This window comes from Poecilia reticulata, chromosome 13, assembly GCF_904066995.2.
Source record: "Poecilia reticulata chromosome 13, P_reticulata-male-v2, whole genome shotgun sequence".
Classification (NCBI taxonomy): Eukaryota; Metazoa; Chordata; class Actinopteri; order Cyprinodontiformes; family Poeciliidae; genus Poecilia; species Poecilia reticulata.
In genome coordinates this window covers 1,388,269-1,410,226 of record NC_088842.1, presented here as the reverse complement: position 1 = coordinate 1,410,226, position 21,958 = coordinate 1,388,269, and the positions used below count along the sequence as shown (strand labels likewise).

The 21,958-nt window shown below is 38.4% G+C and overlaps 1 protein-coding gene across 2 annotated transcripts in view; it reads left to right on the top strand.

The window, feature by feature from the left end:
• Window positions 1-21,958, top strand: part of nf1a (neurofibromin 1a) — a 123,336-nt gene that overhangs the window by 45,347 nt on the left and 56,031 nt on the right. For both annotated transcript variants that reach the window (XM_008425150.3, XM_008425149.3), the window contains exons 26-34: window positions 18-229; window positions 912-1,073; window positions 1,388-1,485; window positions 4,453-4,588; window positions 9,729-9,791; window positions 18,503-18,661; window positions 19,634-19,731; window positions 20,529-20,675; window positions 20,769-20,915. In XM_008425150.3, coding sequence (XP_008423372.1) covers window positions 18-229; window positions 912-1,073; window positions 1,388-1,485; window positions 4,453-4,588; window positions 9,729-9,791; window positions 18,503-18,661; window positions 19,634-19,731; window positions 20,529-20,675; window positions 20,769-20,915 — 1,222 coding nt within the window. The remainder of the gene's footprint in view (window positions 1-17; window positions 230-911; window positions 1,074-1,387; window positions 1,486-4,452; window positions 4,589-9,728; window positions 9,792-18,502; window positions 18,662-19,633; window positions 19,732-20,528; window positions 20,676-20,768; window positions 20,916-21,958) is intronic.

Here is a 21,958-nt window from a genome sequence, read left to right as displayed (position 1 = left end):
GTGATTTTATTTTTTAGGCTTAGGCTACCACAAGGATCTGCAGACTCGAGCCACTTTCATGGAGGTGCTGACCAAGATTTTGCAACAGGGAACAGAATTCGACACGTTGGCAGAGACAGTCCTAGCTGACCGCTTTGAGAGGCTGGTGGAGCTCGTTACCATGATGGGAGACCAAGGAGAGCTGCCCATTGCTATGGCGTTGGCTAATGTTGTTCCTGGCTCTCAGTGGGTATGTAGTCCAGCTTTTTTGTATGATCGATTAAAGTGTTTTGCATAGATACTCGTATTCGGCAGACTGTACCAGCTTTTCAGAAGGAGAAACTTGCATTTGGATGCGTTTGTGTTTTTGACTTTTGGCTTGGTGCCAAGGTATTATCACCAATGTGTTGCAAGCAACAGTTATGTAGTTCTGTAGCGAGGCTGTGTTATGCAAAATTGTTTAACTTCTGAATGTTTCTTGGCGTTTTTATGTACAGTTAAATCTAAATAATTCTCAGCCAAAGCACACTTCAGCTATTATGGTTTAAATGAGTGCATTATTAAGTAGGTCAACCCAGTATTAAGTGTCCACTAAGTCACCTTTGCACAATAACAATGTGTGCGTATGCTACATTTATTAACATCACCACATTGCATAAAGTAATGTTTCTGTGCTGCGTTGGTGGGATTTTGTGAAATAAATGTGACCAGGTCTAAATGCAATAATTATTTTTTTTTAAATCCCAGATCAATGTCGGTTGTAATGTTTACTTACCCTTGTGAATTATTTCTGTTGTTTGCTGGATCAGAACTAATAATATCAGTTATTTTGGTTGATGGTTATTGTTTAGTAAGAGGATTATTTTCTGGAACGGTCAGCCTCTGCATGCACTGTGTTTGTGGTCATGACCCGTCTCATCTCTGATTTCCAGGACGAGTTAGCTCGAGTTCTGGTGACCCTTTTTGACTCGCGCCACTTACTCTACCAGCTGCTATGGAACATGTTCTCTAAAGAGGTGGAACTGGCCGACTCCATGCAGACGCTCTTCAGAGGGAACAGCCTTGCCAGCAAAATAATGACCTTCTGTTTCAAGGTGAAAACAAACAACACAGTTAGAACAAAGTATAGTGTACACTGGATGTCCACTGGCTGTACACTGGATGTCCACTGGCTGTACACTGACTGTACACTGTGTTTTTGTATTCAAAGATGTTAAGTTCACAGCAAATGTAAAAATATTACTGGGTAATTATACGTTATGTGAGGACATTACCAGTGAAATGCTATTTAAACCCACAAATATAGTCTTAACATTGTAAGTGGTTCAAGATCATTACTCACATTGAACATATTGTTGACCTAATTTAGATCAAATAAGACAAGTTAACTTTTTTGTTGTTATAACAGGTATACGGAGCAGCATACTTGCAGAAGTTATTGGAGCCGTTGTTAAGGGGAGTTATTTCAACCCCTGAACACATCAGCTTTGAAGTGGACCCCACTAGGCAAGTCATTTTATTTCTGCACCTCTCACAGTTCACCAGTGTGACACTAAAACACAGATTGGGTCAAAACTTTCTTAAAACAAGTTAAGTAAATTTTCCAGAAGGCAGCTGTTGGCCAATTTAATATGATCTTCCATTTATGTTTATATAAGATAAGATATTTCTTCATTAATTCCCTCAGTGGGGAAATTTACATTGTTACAGCAGTACAGAGGACAGAGCAGAACCAATAAAAAAAACTATATATACTAGAGATGTGCCGATCAAGTTTTTTCCTGCCGATACAGATTCCGATCACCGATATCGATCACATAATTATTACTTTTTTAATCATAAGCACTACCGGTTACATTATGTGGAAAAAGGAACCATAAATTCACCTTAACTTAGACAAAAACTTGTTTTTAATAACTTTTTCCAAGAAAAAAACAAAACAGGCATTGTGCAAATTGTACTGTTATCAGTAATACTATCTTTAACAGACTGAAAACATATGAAGGCTCTGAAGAGGCTAAATAATGCAAAGAGTCAAAATAAAACCTCTCAACATTGCCAAAAAAATTCAAGTATAAAACCTAACATTCAAAGGCAAATACAGGTTCCATTTCAATAAACAATCCAGAGTTACTGAATGAAAACTTCCTGATAGCATGGCGGCTAGCTGATTACTGCTAGTTCGGATTGGCAGTTTCTGAGTGAGCGGACTAATTATGCAGAACAGGGAGGAGATCGATTATTTTTTTTAGAGATTATTTGTCTCATGTTAGGACATCAAAAGTTTTAATGTAAAATTAAATTTTTTAAGTTAGATGCTGCAGCTTTAAACAGAGGTACGGTGTGTGAGTTCACTACCAGGCGGAGCAGAAGCGGCGCTCCGTCTGTGAGAGCGCATAGCCCTCTCCAAATTGCCCCTAGGTGTGAGTGTGTGTTTGCATGGCTGTGTGTCCTGAGTGTCTCCTTGTTGCCCTGCGACAGACTGGCGACCTGTCCAGGGTGACCCCACCTCTCGCCCGGAACGTTAGCTGGAGATAGGCACCAGCAACCCTCCCGACCCCACTAAGGGACAAGGGTGCAATAAGATGGATGGATGGATGGATGGATGGATGGATGGATGGATGGATGGATGGATGGATGGATGGATGGATGGATGGATGGATGGATGGATGGATGGATGGATGGATGGATGGATGGATGGATGGATGGATGGATGGATGGATGGATGGATGGATGGATGGATGGATGGATGGATGGATGGATGGATGGATGGATGGATGGATGGATGGATGGATGGATGGATGGATGGATGGATGGATGGATGGATGGATGGATGGATGGATGGATGGATGGATGGATGGATGGATGGATGGATGGATGGATGGATGGATGGATGGATGGATGGATGGATGGCGTAGCAGTGGTTCAACAGCGAGAACAGAACCAGCGTCTTACATCGCAGCTTGAACACTTAAATAATTTTGTGGGTTATTTGTTTAACTTTCCGACAGTCATGCTAATCCGGGTGAGTGTTTGTAGCTGCACGCTGCTTTACCTGCTATTTGATTGCTCCATGTCTTTTTTTACTGCAGTGAGCCTCGTTGTGTTGATGCATTTTGACCTGCTTCAATTTTCTGCCGCAACACGCAAACGTCCTCAATCACTCAATGCGTTATAATTCCACATCGCTTGGGATTTGTTGCTGCGTGTTTGCGCAGTGTGAAGGAAAGAGGAGACCAGCTGCACAGACAGGCTGCAAAATGAGATGCAGGTGATCGGTTTGTGTGATCGGCAACAAGAGACCGTGATCGGCGATCACCGATCATACACTTTTTCACGGAAATCGGACGATTATGATCGGTGGCCGTTCGATCGGCACACCTATAATATATACAAAAAATACAAGTGAATATAGAAATGATACTATAGACTATGATCTTGCTACCAATAACCAGCTAATAGAGCTAGGTAGAATCTAAGTTTGGATACCATTACATGTTGTTTAAATTCTACTTTCTGACCCATCTTAATGTTCCACATGGACATTCGTTTTGAACAGGATTTTCTAACCAACCCAAAGCATGTACCTTTCACTGCTTCAAAACAATTCACAGAAAGAAAGAAGAAATAAAGAAACTACAAAAGTTTAAGTTTCCACTCTGAGGAGTTTCTTTTCTTAATATAGAAATGTTAGTTTGAAGGAGACCATTGCTTTGATCTGTGTGTAAGTTTGGTTGTTGATTTCACCAGACTTATACTCGAGTTATAAAATCACAAATGGTTGTATTTTTAGAGCAAGACAACAATAAGCTAATGGGATAAGAACAAGAGATTTGTATTAGAGACAATTCAGTTTAAATTCAATATGTCCTGTTATCAGTATGGCCTCCTTTTATTTAACGATTCTTAGGAAGTTGAATGTCCCTGTTGTTCGCAGCAATACAGCTGCTTGGTACAACTTGGTACAACACAGCCCGGCCTTCAGGTGTACAAGCACAGACCATCACACCCTCCACAGTCCCACTGCCTGGTGGTGAGTCAGGAGTTGGTGTGAGACCGACTGCAGTGTTTAAGGAGTGGGAGAGGCTAATTGCTGCTTTTGCTGCTCACTCAGGACAAACAGACTACAGCTGAGCTGCAGAGCGTTGTCACCACAAAAGTCTCCAACAACAGAAAAAGAGTTGCTAGATTTATCACTGGTTGCTGGTTTTAAAAAAGTCACTAGAGGAGCCTGAAAACTCGATAAATATAGCAACAAAGTGGCGATGTTGACAACAGCCCCGCTCATCCCCACACTCAGTCGTCTCTCTTGGCTCCACCCACTTTGCTGGAATTTTTACAAATTTGCCTGGAGTAGGGTTTGCCTTCACAGAAGGATTAGTTACACTTTAATAAGCAGCCAAACTAGTGACAATTTTCAAACTAAAAGGCACCACGAGTCACATAGGTACTTGTTGGTTGTTGTCTCATCAGATTGGAACATGGTGAAAATCTAGAGGAGAACCAGAGGAACCTGCTTCAGATCACTGAGCGCTTCTTCCAGGCCATAATCGGCTCATCCAGCGACTTCCCCCCTCAACTTCGCAGTGTTTGCCATTGCCTCTACCAGGTATTCCCTTCATTTTTGCCTCTTGTCTTCTCATTGTCCCATTACTGATCATTCAGTCTCATCCTATGTCTGCTTACACACACTTAGGGCTGATCTTCTAAAGGTTTTGCACATATAAAAACAGGTACAAAATTGATGTCTTGCACAAACCTGATCTACAAACAACACGCACACAGGATTGCATAGCAAATCTGGAGCAATGCATTTATCACGTCTGCCTTCATGAATATACAAAACATATTCCGATCATCAGAAATCGCAAAATATTGGAAGGAGGAATATAAGCAAGTATGACTTTCCACCACAGTGGGATTTACTAAAACCTTAAACAGATTGCGAGGTGCTATTTTTGTGTCTAAAAGGTAACAATAAATTATTATGGCTTACCTTGGTTTGCAATGTTTGGGTCAAGTAGGTAATACCCCTTTTTTTTAAATAAAATGTTACAAAGATGAGAGGTAAAGTTGGGCCATGGGGGATTTGCAGAGTTAAGTAGAGCAGTTTAGTTTCTAGTGCTTACTCTGCTGTATGTTAATTTAAATTAAATGTATTATTATTATTATTACTGTTTAGTGGTGTCCCGATACCAGTGTCAAGCACTCGTACTCCTAAAAGCAAGTCAATACTCCAAATTCAGACCGTTTTTCTGCTGGATTTTCCTCCTGAGCTGCTTTGCAGTGCAACTCAAAGGCTAAACCACATATCATCCCAGGTGGGGTGATAACACACCAATATGTTATTTCCCATCAATTTTTAAAATAGCATGTAATTGCATTTCATTTTCATTCTGTTTAAAATTCAACAAGCTGAACAGATGAGCCACATTATGCCATCATTAAGCTGAATACATTTAATTTTTTTCAGCAGTGACAAAGTTTTGAAACGTAACATTCACCAATTGAAGTGATCAGAAGTTGCCAAGACTCTCTGAACAGTCAGCAGAAGAATTATCCGGCAGCAGCGGTTCAGCTGCTCTAGAAGTGCTCTAAAGTCTCTTGTCTATAACTCTTCAATGCGCTGCCGTCAGCTCTCAGAGAGCATTCAGATCAGAGATGATACTCTAACTGAATTCATTTTGTTTGGCTTGATTAGAGGCCTTTTGGCACTGGCCTGTCTCAGCCCTCTTGTACACTGGTCTTGGTTGTTTTTGCAGTGAGCAGAGGATTTCCTCGAAAGTGGGCGGGGATCATCTTATTAGTCAAAGTCCTGTTGAAGCTGCAGAAGCAGCAAAGGATAAGAGCAGACTGTACTTCTTGAGGAAGCTAAGATGCTGCAGATCTTCTATCAGTCTGTTGTTGAGAGCATCATCTCTTCTGCCGTTATCTGTTTGGGCAATAGCATCAGAATCGGGGACCTAAAAAGACTAAGCAACCTGAAAGAAGGCTGGTTCTGTTCTGGGGATGACTGTGGATCTTCTGGAGATGATGAGGGGAGGAGAATTAATATTTGTTCATGCAACCCTTGAAACGGCGCAGCTGGACAGGCAGGAGCTGTGTTTGTCTTTCAATATGAAGTAAAATTTTATGTTTCATGATATTTAAATTAATTTCAAACTGATTATGGCTAGTATAAGTGTGCAAATAAGGGAATATATATATAGTGTGGCATATATAACCCCTCGAGCCATTAAGCTGAGAAATAATGAGATTTGGTTAAGGAAAAACCAATCTTTAATGTCGAAAATGATCGAGTGTTCAAAGTCATGCAAATGGACAAATACAGAGTGATAAACAATGGTGGCTGACAGGGGTCAAACATGCTGCAAACAGGGGACACGAGCTGCAAACACATGTAAAAAAAACAAAACAAATCCAACAGAAAAGTGATGCAAACAAAAAAAAAAAATGCAATAACAGAAATAGGAGCAAAAACCTTCAGTCAACAAAACAAATGCAAGCAAAATGGCTGCAGCTCAGGAGGAGGAAGAGGATCACTGGGAGGTTCTGGGAAGCTGCACCCAAACCTGGAGCTGTGGCCTCTCCTCCTGAATAAAACAATAAAAAATAAACTGAAAAAAGTTCACTCTGCACGAAAGAAGCCATGGAAATGTGTATTACGCACACACACACACACACACACACACACCTGCTCACACACACATAAGCAGAAGTTGAAAGTGTTCTGTTTGATCTTTAAGGGGTAATGTCTTAAAATATTTTTCTTAGTATGAATTTAGATACTAAAAAATTCCAAGGAAAGGATTATAATTGGTATTTATAATTTGTATGGTAAGAAAACACTGTGGCAAGGTTCTGAAAGTACTAATAACTTCAGAAATATTGTTATCTCCTGAGATTTATATTATATTTTGATGCACGTATCAAACGGAACATTACAAACGTATTAAACGCTTCATATCAATTTGAGCCACTACGAACAGACAACAGGCAGCGGAAAACGACAGAGTGACATGTCGAGATCAAGCCGTGGTCAGAGGGGAAGACGCACTCCAACCACCCGCTGAGCACATTTCAAAGAAGCCTCATTTTGGATCAACTAAATGGATAGATGAAGCTGTGAGAACTGCTCGCTCCCTCTAGTGGTTAAATTACAATTAAATTCGACATTTAATTGTAATGTTAAAAGCACTTCGTTTTTGTGGAGCGAGTTTTCAGTTTTTGCTATTTCCACCATTTCTCCCCCTTGATCCTTTTTCCTGTGATTGCAGTGTTTTATTTGTGACTGCAGCAGTTTTTGTTTGCGTTTATTTTTGGATTTTGCATCGTACACCTGTTTGCAGCTTGTTTGGCAGTTTGCTGCACGTTTGCACATGTCGGCCACTGTAACAAAAGCCGTCCAGCGCAGGGCTCCACTCAGCTCACCTCAGGGGTGACGCCAAGTGAAGCCAAGGTTGTAATGTCAGGTCTGGTTTTATCTTCTCCTCATTCTGCACCTTCTCTAAGGGGTGTTGTCCTGCCTTAATCAGTTTTTGTTTGTGTGTGACTGTTGCCAGTCTTATACGTTATGGCTAGGTAAGCATGCAGTAGTGTGCATGTGAGCAGATAGAGAGATAGAGGAAAGACACAGAATAATATATCAATAACAATTTTTAATATAATAAAAACGTAATTCTGAATGTGAGGTTTTTTTAATCTATTGCTCAAAGCATAGAATTAGATTGAATAGATCAGCCCTTATTGAATGGGCACATTGTCACCGATATCCAACCTAGGATTTTTTCCAAAATCCAGACCAAAATAGATATTAATATCAAACTGATGCATGTCTATGCTAGGGTTAAGGAAAACATCCTGGTTAGGTCTGAATGCAGTCGATAAGATGAATGGAAGTCAATATAAAGTCGTCGGTTTGTGTAGGAGTACAAGGGTGTTTTTGTGTGTGTTGTGTGTATGCGTGTGCGCGCGCGCGTTTGTGTGTGTGTGTGTGTGTGTGTGTGTGTGTGTGTGTGTGTGTGTGTGTGTGTGTGTGTGTGTGTGTGTGTGTGTGTGGCCTTATGGTTGATACATTGCAATGACCATTTTTCTAACACAACATTGTGGGGACCAGCTGCTCCATATGGAACCCAGTCTCTAAAGCATGTTAATCTATTGCCCCCATTAGTGCATTTTTATGATATAAAAGTATTAGAGGTGTGCCGATCGATCGGTCACTGATCATAATCGGCCGATTTTCGTAAAAATTGCATGATCGGTGATCGCCGATCATTGGCTCTTGTTGCCGATACCGATCACCTGCGGCGGAAAAATTGAAGCACGTCAAAATGCATCAACACAACGAAGCTAATACGACATAAAAACAATGCCATACTTGACGGAGTTTGGCTACATTGAGGCTCACTGCAGTAAAAAAGACATATGGAGGATCAGATAGCAGGTAAAGCAGCGCACAGCTACAAACACTCACCCGGATTAGCATGACGGTCAGACAGCTAAACAAATAACCCGCAAAATTATTTAAGTCTTCGAGCTGCGATGTAAGACGCTGGTTCTGCTCCACCTGGTAGTGACTCTCACACCGAACCTCTATTTAAAGCTGCAGCATCTAACCTAAAAAAATACATTTTACATACGTATTAAAACTTTCGCTGTCCTAACATGAGACAGATAATCTCTAAAAAAATAATCGATCTCCTCCCTGTTCTGCATAATTACTCCGCTCAGTCAGAAACAGCCACTCAGAACTAGCAGTAATGAGCTAGCCGCCATGCTATCAGTAACTCTGGATTGTTTATTGTAATGGAACCTGTATTTGCCTTTGAATGTTAAGTTGTATACTTAAATTTTTTGGCAATGTTGAGAGGTTTTATTTTGGCTCTTTGCATTATTTAGCCTCTTCAGAGCCTCCATATGTTATCAGTCTGTTAAAGATACTATTACTGATAGCAGTACAATTTGCACAATGCCTGTTTTGTTTAGTGTTCTTCTTGGAAAAAGTTATTAAAAACAAGTTTTTGTCTAAATTAAGGTGAATTCATGGTTCCTTTTTCCACATAATGTAACCAATAGTGTTTATAATAAAAAATAATAATAATTATGTGATTGGTATCGGTCATCGGCCCTCATGGGTGATCGGTATCAGCAGGAAAAAACCTGATCGACACATCTCTAAAAAGTATATCTTACTTTTTTTTTTTTTCCCTCTGGGGTTGTCTGACAAACACATGTCATAATGCCTCTACTTAAATCTAGCAGTAGATTAGTTGTAATTACAAACAGTGTTTAATGTAAACATGTACACTATAATTATAATGTTATATTGATTCTAGAATGGCCATTTTCTTTGAAGAATGTTACTTTTGAATAGGCATACTGCATGACACCAGCTTTTTCTGCTCTTTCAACCATCACAGTCTCATGTCGGGGTAGGGAAAACATGAGGAAACATACGTTTTACACTACAAACAAGTCTCTTTTTTTATCATTAGCATATCTTTCTAACTTTCAGGACTTTTGTGACTGCTTCCATTAAAATATGTCAAAGTTTTTTTTACTCTAAATTGACGGTCATATAAATACCAGTGCTTTCAATAGGCTCTACAACTGACTGGCAAGCATTTTTGTGCATATTTAACACTGCTTTAGGTCCTTTAATGAAGGAGCATAGCTTTTGTTATAGATTGTTGAGATTGTTGTTTGTATCTGGTGCTGTGACCATGATTGTGCTCATCTCTGTTCTGTAGGCTACTTGCCACTCTCTACTGAATAAGGCAACACTAAAAGAAAAAAAGGAAAACAAAAAAGCAGTAAGTTTGGTGAATCTTTCCTCTACACACTTTCCCCCCTAAAGCAAATAAAGCATTTTAGCATTTTACTGTTTTTTTCTTCATTCTTAAAATACTGTTTTCAATTTTTCTTTTTGTAATTTGTTCTCTCTTTTTTTTCCATATTTAACTTTATGTGCAATGCTGTCCTAAGAATCTTTATTTAACATTCTATTCACTTTCTATTAACAGTTCTTGGGAAATTGCATTCACTGTTACCTCTCTGGTGTCTCTGTTGCTCCAGGAGACATTGTAATGCATTTTGTCTGCATTGCTTTCATGCTGCTTCATCCGATGACTGAACTATGTATCCATCTTACTGTCACTCACAAAGCTGCATGCCTTAACCTGCCGTAACGTACTGAACTTTTTCTAAAGACATCATTTCTTATCAGCTGAGAAATTTTATAAAACTTTCCTTGCTGTTTTTTGTGATTCTTTAACATGGTTCAGCGCTCCAGTCTGCAAAGATTTAGTCGTATAAAGACAATGATGATTTTCATTTATATACCACCACATTTTTAAGAAAGAAATGATTTTGTTAGTTGCTTTATTATTATTTTTTATCAAGCTGAAACATGGTTATTGTGAACAATAACCACTAAGAGTGTTAGAAAACATGAGTCTGGTCTGTGTTTTTGTTGTTGTTGTTGTTGTAATGTGGAATTGGAACAATGCACATCCAAAAAGAATTCAGAACTTCCCTTTTCCCATATTTTATATTATGGTCTTTTTCCATAATATAGGCAGCACTATATTATAGTAATCTCTTTCCTCTAATTACATACAAATACAAATAACCCATGATGACAATGTGGAACTTTTTGAGAGTTTTAAAAATTCACTTAAAATAGAAAATCAAGAAAACACATTGACTCAAGTATTCACCAGTGGTGGCTGGTTGATAGGGGGTGCTGCCCTCCCTGAAGTGGAAGTGGGAAAATGTTTTTAAAAGTGGTCTAAAAACAAATTGTATTAGCCAGTTTGTCTTAATAGTATGTCCCTAAATGCAATATAAATTATTTCCATCAACTAGCTCCCATGTATTCCGACAGGTTCCTGTCAGTTGTCTTTTTGGTTGTCACTGTTGATATTACCTTAGAAATGCAGCTAAGTGGCCAATTGTGTGGTTGCTAGGGAAAAAACAAACATTTAGCCACTCCCCATAGCTGAATGTAATGTCTTTGGGGAACTCGGCCTGAAAGTTTTGAGTCATTATGGTAGTAAAGTTGATAGTGGTGATGATGGCAGTCGATGGAAAGCTTAGACCAAATTCTCCACATTGCATGACAGCTCAGAGGATTTCCAGACAGCTGGTAAGCTACAGCTTCTGTTCCTCAGTGTTTTGTTTTTAGCTAACATATCACTATGCTTTTTTTTTGTTTGTTTACTTTTTCTGTTCATCAGCTGCTGTCATTTATTCATTGCTGATTATCGGTTATGGAAATTGCTGTGATTTCTTTGATGCTTATACTGCTCTGGTTAGCATAATGCTAATGCTGCTCTAGATAAATATTGCTAATTTTTCTTTTTTTTTATTGTTGACAGCAATGAGGCTCCTTGTTGCCCTCTTTGGGTTTCTGCTGCTATTATGATGTTATTGTTTGGTTGATGTGATGTTTTCTGTGCTTTTGTTCAAGAAGGAGCTGAAGCGCCGTTTGCTGACTCAGATCTATAAACATTCATATTTGTAAGATTTTGGCAAACACCTGATTGTCAGGTAAATCCTGGGGGGGGATGCTTGGTGTTGTGGTTCCAGCAGAATTTGAAGTCTTCAGGATTAAATGTTACTAGCTGTAATTATTTCATCACATATCAGTGTGTTTTAGCTTTTGTTTAAGTAGGAAGATCCACAGTTTAGTGTTATGAGATGATTCTCTTCAGTTTTAATACAACTTGGCCTGTTTGTCAGAGTTAAACTAGTTTGATATTTTTCAGTTTTGAGTTTGATTTGGAATTAGCTGTCAACTTTTATTTAAAGATGAAATGTGGTATATTCTGCCAGTTACTGAACAAACCTTTTATTTTTACCTAATCTAACCCTCCATGTTATTTTGGAGGGCAAGCGACTTTCACTTCAATGTGCAAGTTCCATATGAAATGAATGGAGAGGAAGCAGCGTACCTCCTGTGTGTCAAACCTAAGATGAATATATTCTAAAGGGCAAATTTTCTTATAGAGACTTTATAATACATTTCATTTATTTATAGTTTGTTTATGTATTTTGGTTATATAAAATGTCTTCCAGTTGCAGTGTTATATTATTTTGAAATTAGCTTATTGATCTTTGAGAGGGTGTACTTGCATTGTTATGCCATTTTTATGCTATTAGTCCCACCCGCTCTAGTTGGACTCCCATCAGGTTAGATGGGGCGTCTCTTCAGAGATTCAATCTTCAGCCAGATTCAAGTCTGAAATTTGGCAACTCTGGGACATTCACATTTAGGTATCAGTCCATTTTTACAAATGGAATTAATTTGTTCTTTGTTTTTTAATGAGTGGTTCTGAAACTGGACCTGTGAGATTTTGGCCAGGTGCTTTGTGTCGTCGTTCTGCTGAGGCGCAGGTTTTCATACAGGATGTCTCTGTACATTGCTGCATTCATCTCTCCTTCTATCCCGACTAGTCTCCCAGTTTCTGCTGCTGTAAAACATCCAAGTTGTTTGGAATCTATCAGTACCATTATTTGCCTTCCACTGATGTGTAAAGCCTCATCAGCATTTGTGGCTTGTTCCTGCCACGTTGGAAAAGTTCTGCTGAATGTTGAAGTTGGAACACTGGTACCTCCATCCTTCTCCTACACCAGTGTTTCTCAACCTTTTTTGGCCCAGCGCCCCCCCAGCCTTTATCCAGGTCCCTCACCGCCCCCACCAAAGAATTTGCAGGCTACTTTGCACTGACTATTTTATTATTAATATTACTATCACTATTGTAGATGTTTTGATTTTTATACTAGTTTCTGTATTTATCATCAAAAATAATTTCCCAGAGAACAAAAAAGTCATAGGAATAGAAGTTATTTTCACAGGCGTCTACGAAAAATGCAATGAACATTCAAGTTAAACTTGGTAACAGCAGCCAATCAGAGTGGAAAAAATATTATTTTGTGCCATTTTCTAGTTGTTAAATATTCCACAAAATGACCAGATAAAAGATGTTCAACATGCCAGTTTAAACTTTGAGCTATTTGCAAACGACTGATCTCTGCAACATTAAAACATGGATGGAACTATAACTACATTAATCATAGCTCTTCTTCTCTTCAGTGTTTGTCAGTTTCTGGTGGTGCAGCTCTGTGCTGCCTTCAGGAGAATGGGACATCAGAGTATCATCCATAAAACTTCACCCACATGGCATTTATTGTGCAAACCAGAGCTTTCAGTGGAAAAACAAAAGTTCCAGATCCTTTTAATGCCATAGAAATATGAGACAGAAACATGGATTATATCTTTATATAGACCTGTCTATTGATTTATAGATTAATAGTTTTACTGGACAGAAATTACAAATCTGGTTCTTAATCAAATCCTAATGAGTCAAATTGAAAGTGTCATGGAGTCATCAGCCTCATGACATTAACACTGACATGAAAAATAATATTGAAGAAATAAATATATCAAATCTAATTAAAAACATAAATAAGTGATCAGTTCTTTACTGTTATGGTCTGTAAGATATATTTATTCTCATTACTAGATGTGGTCTCAACAAACCCATGACATTTCAACAATATTATTTTACCTTTTATCTGGAAATAATGTCTGTTTATTCTTGCCATACAGTCTCTGTATTAATTATTGCTCGAAAGGTCTTGCCATACCAGTTTATTCCTCCGTATTTACTTTAGTTTCTTAGTTTATTCTTCCATTTTGTTCTTCATCCATTTCCATTTAGTTTCATTTGATTAGTATTATCCTCTCTTGGTTTATTGCTATGTCCACTTTAGTTTCTTTCCTGTTGCTAGATTTATTTTATCATTTATCCATTATAAGACGAATAATCTTCACTCATCACCTGCTGCGCCGCCTGATCGTCATGATGTGTTTCACATCATGTGTTGTTCAGCATCGGATTCTCTGTTTTTATGTCATAATTCTCATCTAGTTCGTCGCTCCGTTTTATGTCCCGCTTCTCCTGTTTCAGAGTTTTGCGTAATGTGCGCCTCGTTTTTTTTAAGCCCTTAAGGTGCACGGCGGTCGGGAAGCGTATCGATGGGGAAAAGGTAGACTGACATAAACCTTTTAAAACTACGAAAACAATTACTGCATTCTGATTATTGAAATTTTAAAGTGCTGTGCTATCACCCCCGTTTCATACTGGACCACTTACAGCACCGGTGTTTATTTCTTTATTTAAATGGGTACATTTTTCAGAAGGATACACAGTGAGGGTATCGTGATTTTAACTACCTGTAGCAGGAGAACGGAGCTGCGCCAAGAAGCTAACAGAAGCTAACAAACACTGAATACCAAGTTGCTCAAAGTCTAAACTGACATTATTGTGCATTTAAGGTGTAAAGTTTACCTTCAACCAAACGTCCCCCAAAGGCATCCCAGCGTCCCCCTTTTGTAAAAATGTCCCTCTGAACGCCCCCTGGGGGATGGTACCGCCCACTTTGAGAACCGCTAGTCTAAATGGAGTAGACAGCTTAGCCTATTGAGGAAGGAAAGAAACTAAGGTGCAGATGTTTGTTAGATTGTAACAATAAATGCATAAATGCAGCTCCACCAAAAGTTAAAACGAGAAGAATTTGCACTGCTTACTTTATTGGTGGTCTAAAAACGAAAGCAGTAAAAGCTTAATTAAAATATTATGTTGGATACCCCACTTCCACCCCCTTCTCTTGACAGATTAGCTGAGCACAGAGCACAGGTTGCTTGTTTTGTATCCTCTGCATTTTCCTTGAAATGTCTCCAAAACAAGTTTCCGAACATTTTACATCTTTGATGGGGTTTTTAAACGGTGACAGAAAAATCTAACAACCATTTGGCATTTTGATAGATTACACACACTTGACCATTTAGTTCATACATGCAGACAGTTTCAACTTCATGTAAAGAGAACATTGCAGAGGTCACTAAATCATTCAATATAAGAAAAACTTCCTTCTGAGTTTCGTCTCTGATCTAGAGAGCCAACTGTGGCATGTTGAAGAGTTATGGACAAGAGACTTAAGAGTGCGTCTGACGATGCTAAACTGCTGCTGCAGGATTATTCTTCCACTGAGGGGAGTGTGTATGGGATCAGGTGATGTTCAGACAATCTTGCCAACTTCTGATTGTTGCGATTGGTGAAATGCTGCCTTTCAAAGCTTTGTCACCACAGAAGAAAAAGTTAAAAATATTCAACTCAATGATGACACGATGTGGATTATATGTTCAGCTTGTTGAGTATTAATTAGGCAGAAAATGAATTGTTGTTATTATCATTTTAGAAATAGTGGAAAAATAGATTATAATAAGGATGTTTCTTGACACCATTAGTCAAAAAGCTGAATATTGAAAAAGTCTAGAGCGCTTAAATCTACGCACATTTTCACTCCCTCCCGCCATCTAACTTCTCCTTTTTATTTGTAAGATCAGCAAATAACTTATTGGTGTATTACTGCCACCTACTGGTGTGAAGTGTGGTTTAGCCTTTGATTTGCACCGCAGTGCAGCTCAGGGGAAAATCCAGCAGAAAAGTGGTTTTGGTTTGCAGTATCGTCTTGCTTTTACAAGTATGACCACTTGATGCTGGTCATCAAGTGGTCATAGAAATATACTTCAAATTTTAGGGGGACACGTCCCCTTCACACATGATTATTGCAATGTCCGTGTTCATGGATGGTAGTAGGATCGAGATGGGAATAGATGAATTTCGGGTGTCATCTGCAGTAATTTACTCATTGTGTCAGTCTGTTGTTTTGAAGAAATTACACAGAACAATTGAGTAACACTTTACTCTGCAAATGCAACAGATTGAAAAAAAAACCTCCAAATGTTACTTTAACCACGTATTTGCTGTCAGTGTATCACTTCTGTAAGTATCACTTATTTCTTGAGAAAAAAAATCATAAAGCATCTGTGTGCATAAATGTTAAAACGTGGATTGTAAGTAATGACAAACATGTCTTCTGTGTTGAATGCTTCATGAAAATAAAGAAAAAAACTGCTAACACACATACATGGTACTGCTTGAAGAAACTGATTTAACTACATAGAAAAAAAATAATATAAGTGATTTTTTATTTTTTTGCATCAGTTCTAAATTTCAAAAAAGTTCACATTTACAGACCATATTTCTTTTCAAGGCTGCTTTGGCGTTCGTTTGTTTGAACTGTTGCAACAAGAATGTCATGGATTCCAATCCTAGTCGAGGGGTTTTCTGCATGGAGCTCGCATGTTCTCCCTGTGCATGCATGGGTGGGTTCTGGGCGCTCCTGCTTCCTCCCATAGTCCAAAAACTGTTTTGATAATTGTCACAAATTTTGCGTGCGGTGTGTGCGTGCGTTTGTTTTTAATACCTTGTGGGGACCATTTTCCTGACACTACATTGCGGGGACTCACTGCTCCTTGTGGGGATTGAAGTCCCCACAAGGGGAAACGCAGTTTTTGGGTCAGGGGTTAGATTTAGGACTAAGGTGTGAATTGAGTTTTGGTTAGGGTTAAGTATGCAATGGACATGGTAAGATCTGTGTAAGGGTAAGGTTTAGGCTGTAGAAATGAATGGAAGTCAATAGAAAGTCCCCACAAAGACCATGCGTGCCTGTTCAACTGAGGGAGCCAGACACTTTTTTCGTTGTGACTACTGCTACTTTACTGGTATATGGTACAAAATAGTTCTGTATCCCCGCTAAGACTTAATAGTTCCCTGTAACCCTATTAATATGGAGCCTTGTCCAGTTGCATTGTCCCTCTGAAAGCAAATATCTTTCAGATATAATTTTATTTTATATGTCTATGTAAAGTGGTGTGGAAAAGTGTTTGCCATCTTCCTGATTTCCTATTTTTTGCATGTTTGTCATGCTGCAGAGTTTCAGATCATCAAACCAGTTTAGATATTAGTCTCATAATCACTGAAACGCTTTCCAGCATATTTGATGTGTATTTGTGACTTTAATAATGGCACTCGACAAAATGCTTTGTTGCTAACTTTTTATATTTGTGTTTATTTGCTATACAAATAAACATGATGGATTTATTGTGAAGGGAGTCTAAAATTTTATCTCAAGTGGCATTAAAAAAAAGGAAAGTCTTGAATTGAACTATTTTTATGCTGTAGGAATATTCCTCAGAATTTGTGGAAGACAGCAGGATTCATAGTTTCATTTATTACAGGACATCTTCCTGGTCCTGAAGCAGCAGGACAGCCCTAGACCTTCACCACCACCATATTTTAAAGTTGCTATGTTTTTTGTTTTATGCAATGCAGAGTTGCTTTTATGGCAGATGTAATGGACACAGACCTTCCAAAGAGTTTCCCTTTTTGTCTCATCACTCCACAGAATGTTTTTCTAGAGGTTTTGGGGATCATCAAAATATGTTTTGGAAAATTTGAAATGATCCTTAATCTTCTTTTTGGCCAGCAGTGGTTTTTATTAGGGAACCATGCATTCCGTTTTTGCCCAGTCTCTTTCTTATGACAGAAGCATGATCTCTGACTTTAACTGAGCCAAGTGAGGCCTGCAGTTGTTTGGATGTTGTTGAGAAGTTTTTTGTGACCTCTTTGATAAATTATGCTTATTAGAGAGGTTGGGTAATTTGGTCGGCCGACCTCCAAGCTACCATGTTTTCACCATGTGTGGATAACATCTCTCTGGAGTCCCAAATCTTTAGAAATAGTGTAGTAATCCTTTTCAGACTGTAGATCGTAATTACTTTTTTCTTATTTGTTCCGGAATTTCTTTGGATCTCTGCATGATGTCTAGTTTTTGTTACCTCATAGGAAAAGTTGATAAGTTGCATAAGTATGTATAATGTTAATAAAGCAACTGAGATTACATATCATCACTGGGAACAATTAATTTATGACTATGTGGCTCTGAGATCCTCGCAGGCTAGTAAACATTATATAATCTGTAGTGAGTCAATGACATGTTGTCCTGTATGAACCAAACGCAGCAGTACAGACAGTACAGTACCTGCAGACTGCAAGTGAGGATCATATATAAAATGCTTCACTTCCTCCCTTTGTTTTGCTTTACCACTGGAAGCAAACCACTGCTGAGTGTACTATACTTCCAAGCGAACCAAAACCCACATTTTCAGGTGAACCAAAGTCCAGTTGTTTGGTCTGCATCAGAGTTTGGATCTACTTTCACAACTGACCAAATAATGCAGACAATCCAAGGTCGAGTGGTTGTACATTCAAAGCAGCATAAACTGCTCCTCTGTGAAAAGCATATCCAGACTGTCACAGAAACAACAGCCCCGGATGAACTGCGACTGTCTTCCAACCATTTCTCTTTCTAAACTTTTACTAGCCAGGTCAAACCTCACTTTGCTCTGTAATGTCACATTTTACATTTACATTTTGTTGTTCTTCAGAATCATTCATTTTTAAAAGTGTGTTGAAAATTTGCCTTAACATTTCTTTCTTTATGTCAAATCTTTTGTTTTTCTTCTTTATTCTACATTCTTTGTTTTCTCTCTGCTTTGTTGTCTTCCTCCCAACCTCCCACCTTTCCACTCCACACATCCCTATCCATTCAGGTTGTGAGTCAGCGGTTCCCACAGAACAGCATAGGTGCAGTGGGTAGTGCCATGTTCCTACGTTTCATCAACCCGGCTATTGTGTCCCCCTATGAGGCTGGCATCTTGGATAAAAAGCCGCTGCCCAGAGTGGAACGAGGTCTCAAGCTTATGTCCAAGGTAAGCCAAGAAAGCAAGTTGTCTCCTTGGAGGGGCTGACAAAAAATAAATGAAAAAATACAGTGAGAGTCTGACCACTGCATTCACAAGTGGCTTTTAGGCTCTGTTCACATGGTGTAATCCATGCTCAATTTTTGCATGATCACACAGAAGTCTGCAATCAGACTTCTGTGTGAACGGTTTCTGACCTCAAAATGACCCACAGATGCAGAATAACAACAAACACGTCATACAATACCACACACTTTAAAGCACTAATAACTGATGCCATCATCTATTTATTAATTTTTAAAGTTTTTTCAGTCAGTCTGTCAGTTTTTTCAGAGCTGACAGTGTTGTCACAAGATCATAATAAGAGGAAAAATGGCAATAGCAATGGCCTTTTGTGGTGCACAGGCTGCAACTAGTCTGTTTGGAGCTGCAGTCAGAACTAGGAGTGGTGGATTTGTGATATGATGCGCTGTATTGACACAAACTCCTTTCAGTATTTTATCATTTTAGCTTTCAGCCATGGTTGTCATCCAGATTTACTGCTTCTGATTTATTCTTATGCACAATTATGATGTGTGTCTCACATCTGATAAAAGTACCAACTTTGATTTTACCCTGACTGTATCTGAATAAAAACTGATTTCTGGTTGATTTTCTATTAATGTCAGGATGATGAACAAAACAGTGAATGGGAGTTCATCCGAAGTAAAAAGTATGTGCCCAAATCAGACAGCAGGCTGAAGTTCAGCCTGTTAAGCCCAGGCAAAATGGATTTGAAAGTTGTCCCAATGTAAGGCTAGATTTAAGGGAGTTGGCCATATGATTGAACATCTTGAACCTAGTCTTTTGAATGCACATGGGAATTGGATAAAGGCAACCCATGTGGTGATGCATTTATGTGTAATTAGTGCAAGTAGATAGAATGATGTAAGTCATTTTAAAGATGAAGTCCTTCCATGTGTATTTGTGTTTTTCTTTTAGATTCTGCAGAGTATTGCAAACCATGTCCTGTTTACAAAAGAAGAACATATGAGGCCTTTTAATGACTTTGTTAAAAGCAACTTTGATTCAGCAAGAAGGTAAGAGGTTATACCTTTCTTTTAAACAGAACAAACCAGGAAGACATTTTTGGAAAATCTTTATATATATATATATATATATATATATATATATATATATATATATATATATATATATATATATACAGAATTTCTATTACACCTAACAAAACCCAAAAAGTGATTACTTAGCAAGCATAGTCCGTTAGACTTTGTTTAAACCCTCAGCTGTCACCCCCAAAATGCTTACATGCAAGTTAATAGGTCCCTGAGGACACCTGTGCCTTTATGACAATTAAGGAGTTAAACTAAAAGAAACAAAAAGTAATATTCATAGGGTTAGGGTTGTAGGACACACAGAAACCTGTTGAAGCTCACCCAAAGTCACAGAAATTCTGATGTGGGAATAAAAATTTCTCCACACTCCACACTCAGTATTCTTCATCACTGCCCATCTTTGTTTTCCCATTCTTCAGTCTACTCAAACCTCTACCTTGTTCTCCCCCACGTCTTTGCTGTGCATTGAGCTACGGAGAAAAACATTTTATGTGATGTGATATTTTAATCAGATTTTTTCAGTGTTATGTTTACTAATTGTTACAGTCACAAGGTTTCAATTAATGACACTTTCTGGTGTGTGGGGATTTAAACCATGACAAGAATCAAAAGCCCACAAAAAGTCTTGTGCTACAACAACACAATGTCAATGTAAATACATTTAGATTTTATGAACTTTTTAGTCAATTTTCATATTATCAACACACCAAAACCCGAGTTAAAGAATTGAAGTGCCTGATTAACTGAAATGTCTGCTTCAGGTTTTTCTTGGACATTGCCTCTGACTCTCCACCCAGTGACTCAGTCAACCACAGTTTGTCATTCATCAGTGATGGTAATGTGTTGGCCCTCCACCGCTTGCTGTGGAACAACCAGGAGAGGATTGGGCAGTACCTCTCCAGTAACAGGTCAGGGTCAGCCCTTTATTGTTTGTAATCTCAAATGAGAAAAATATTCTAATAAGATGCTTACCTGAGACATAATTTTTGAAATAATTCCAGAGATCACAAGGCAGTTGGCAGGCGACCTTTTGACAAGATGGCCACCCTCCTTGCCTACCTTGGTCCTCCAGAGCACAAGCCTGTGGCTGACACTCACTGGTCTAGTCTCAACCTGACTAGCTCCAAATTTGAGGAGTTCATGACCAGGTACAGTAATTAACTTAAAGTGTTTACTGTGTCTTTATTTATTTTTATTTGTTCATGAAGTATTGTACTTCACAGACAATGAAACTTTCATGAAGAGAAAAGTCAAAACTACAGTGAAGACATAAATAAATAACTCTATTCAATATTGTCACTCGAATGCTGGAAAAATGAATAGGGTCCAAGTTTTATTGAATAACCTTGGTTTAGCATGTGACGTTGGGGCCTGCATCTCAGACATCAATTTTTACATTTGTGGCAGTTCTGATTAAAACTATATTAACAACACATTTTTGATCAAATGTTAAGGGAGACTAGAAATGCTTTAATATTTCTGTTCTAGTAATTTATATATAATTTATATTTATTTAAAGTGCATGTCCTATTTTCAAGGAATTACTTTATATGTTTAAAACATGCATGTGGTGTGATTTCTCCTATCTGTGTGTTTAGCCAGGTCTAATGAAAGTAAACAGCAAATAAAAAGTCAATTATGCTAATCTGCCTAATATTGGATGAAACTTTAAATACATTATCTGTATGTATTTACCTTTAAAATACAGTTAAGCTGAATATTTCAAGTTACACCAACGGTGCTTGGATCATCTACACTGGTAGAAGCAAAAAACACAAAACAACTGATTTTAAATTAAAATATTAATAAATCTTAATTAAAATGTTTTACTGACGACAAAATAACTGTAGATCTGACACTTTAATCATATCTAAAAACTTTAGCATACTTTTCTTGTAGCATTGCTCACATTAATATAGCTAGCATGTACCTTAATTGTCATGTAGACTAATGCTACATGATTAAGCTAATGCTTATCCGCCAGTTTGTATCTAAACACAGGACAAACTGGTGGAGGAGCAGGGGCGGATCTAGCGGGGTGGAGGCTGCCACCCCAAATGAGAGCCTCTCCACCTCTGTTGCCACCCCAGCTAGCGACAATGAATTCAATAACTAGTTATGGCAAATCGGACATTAAGCGCATGAATCTCTTTTTTTCCCCGACAACATTGAATGCAACACAACGTAACCA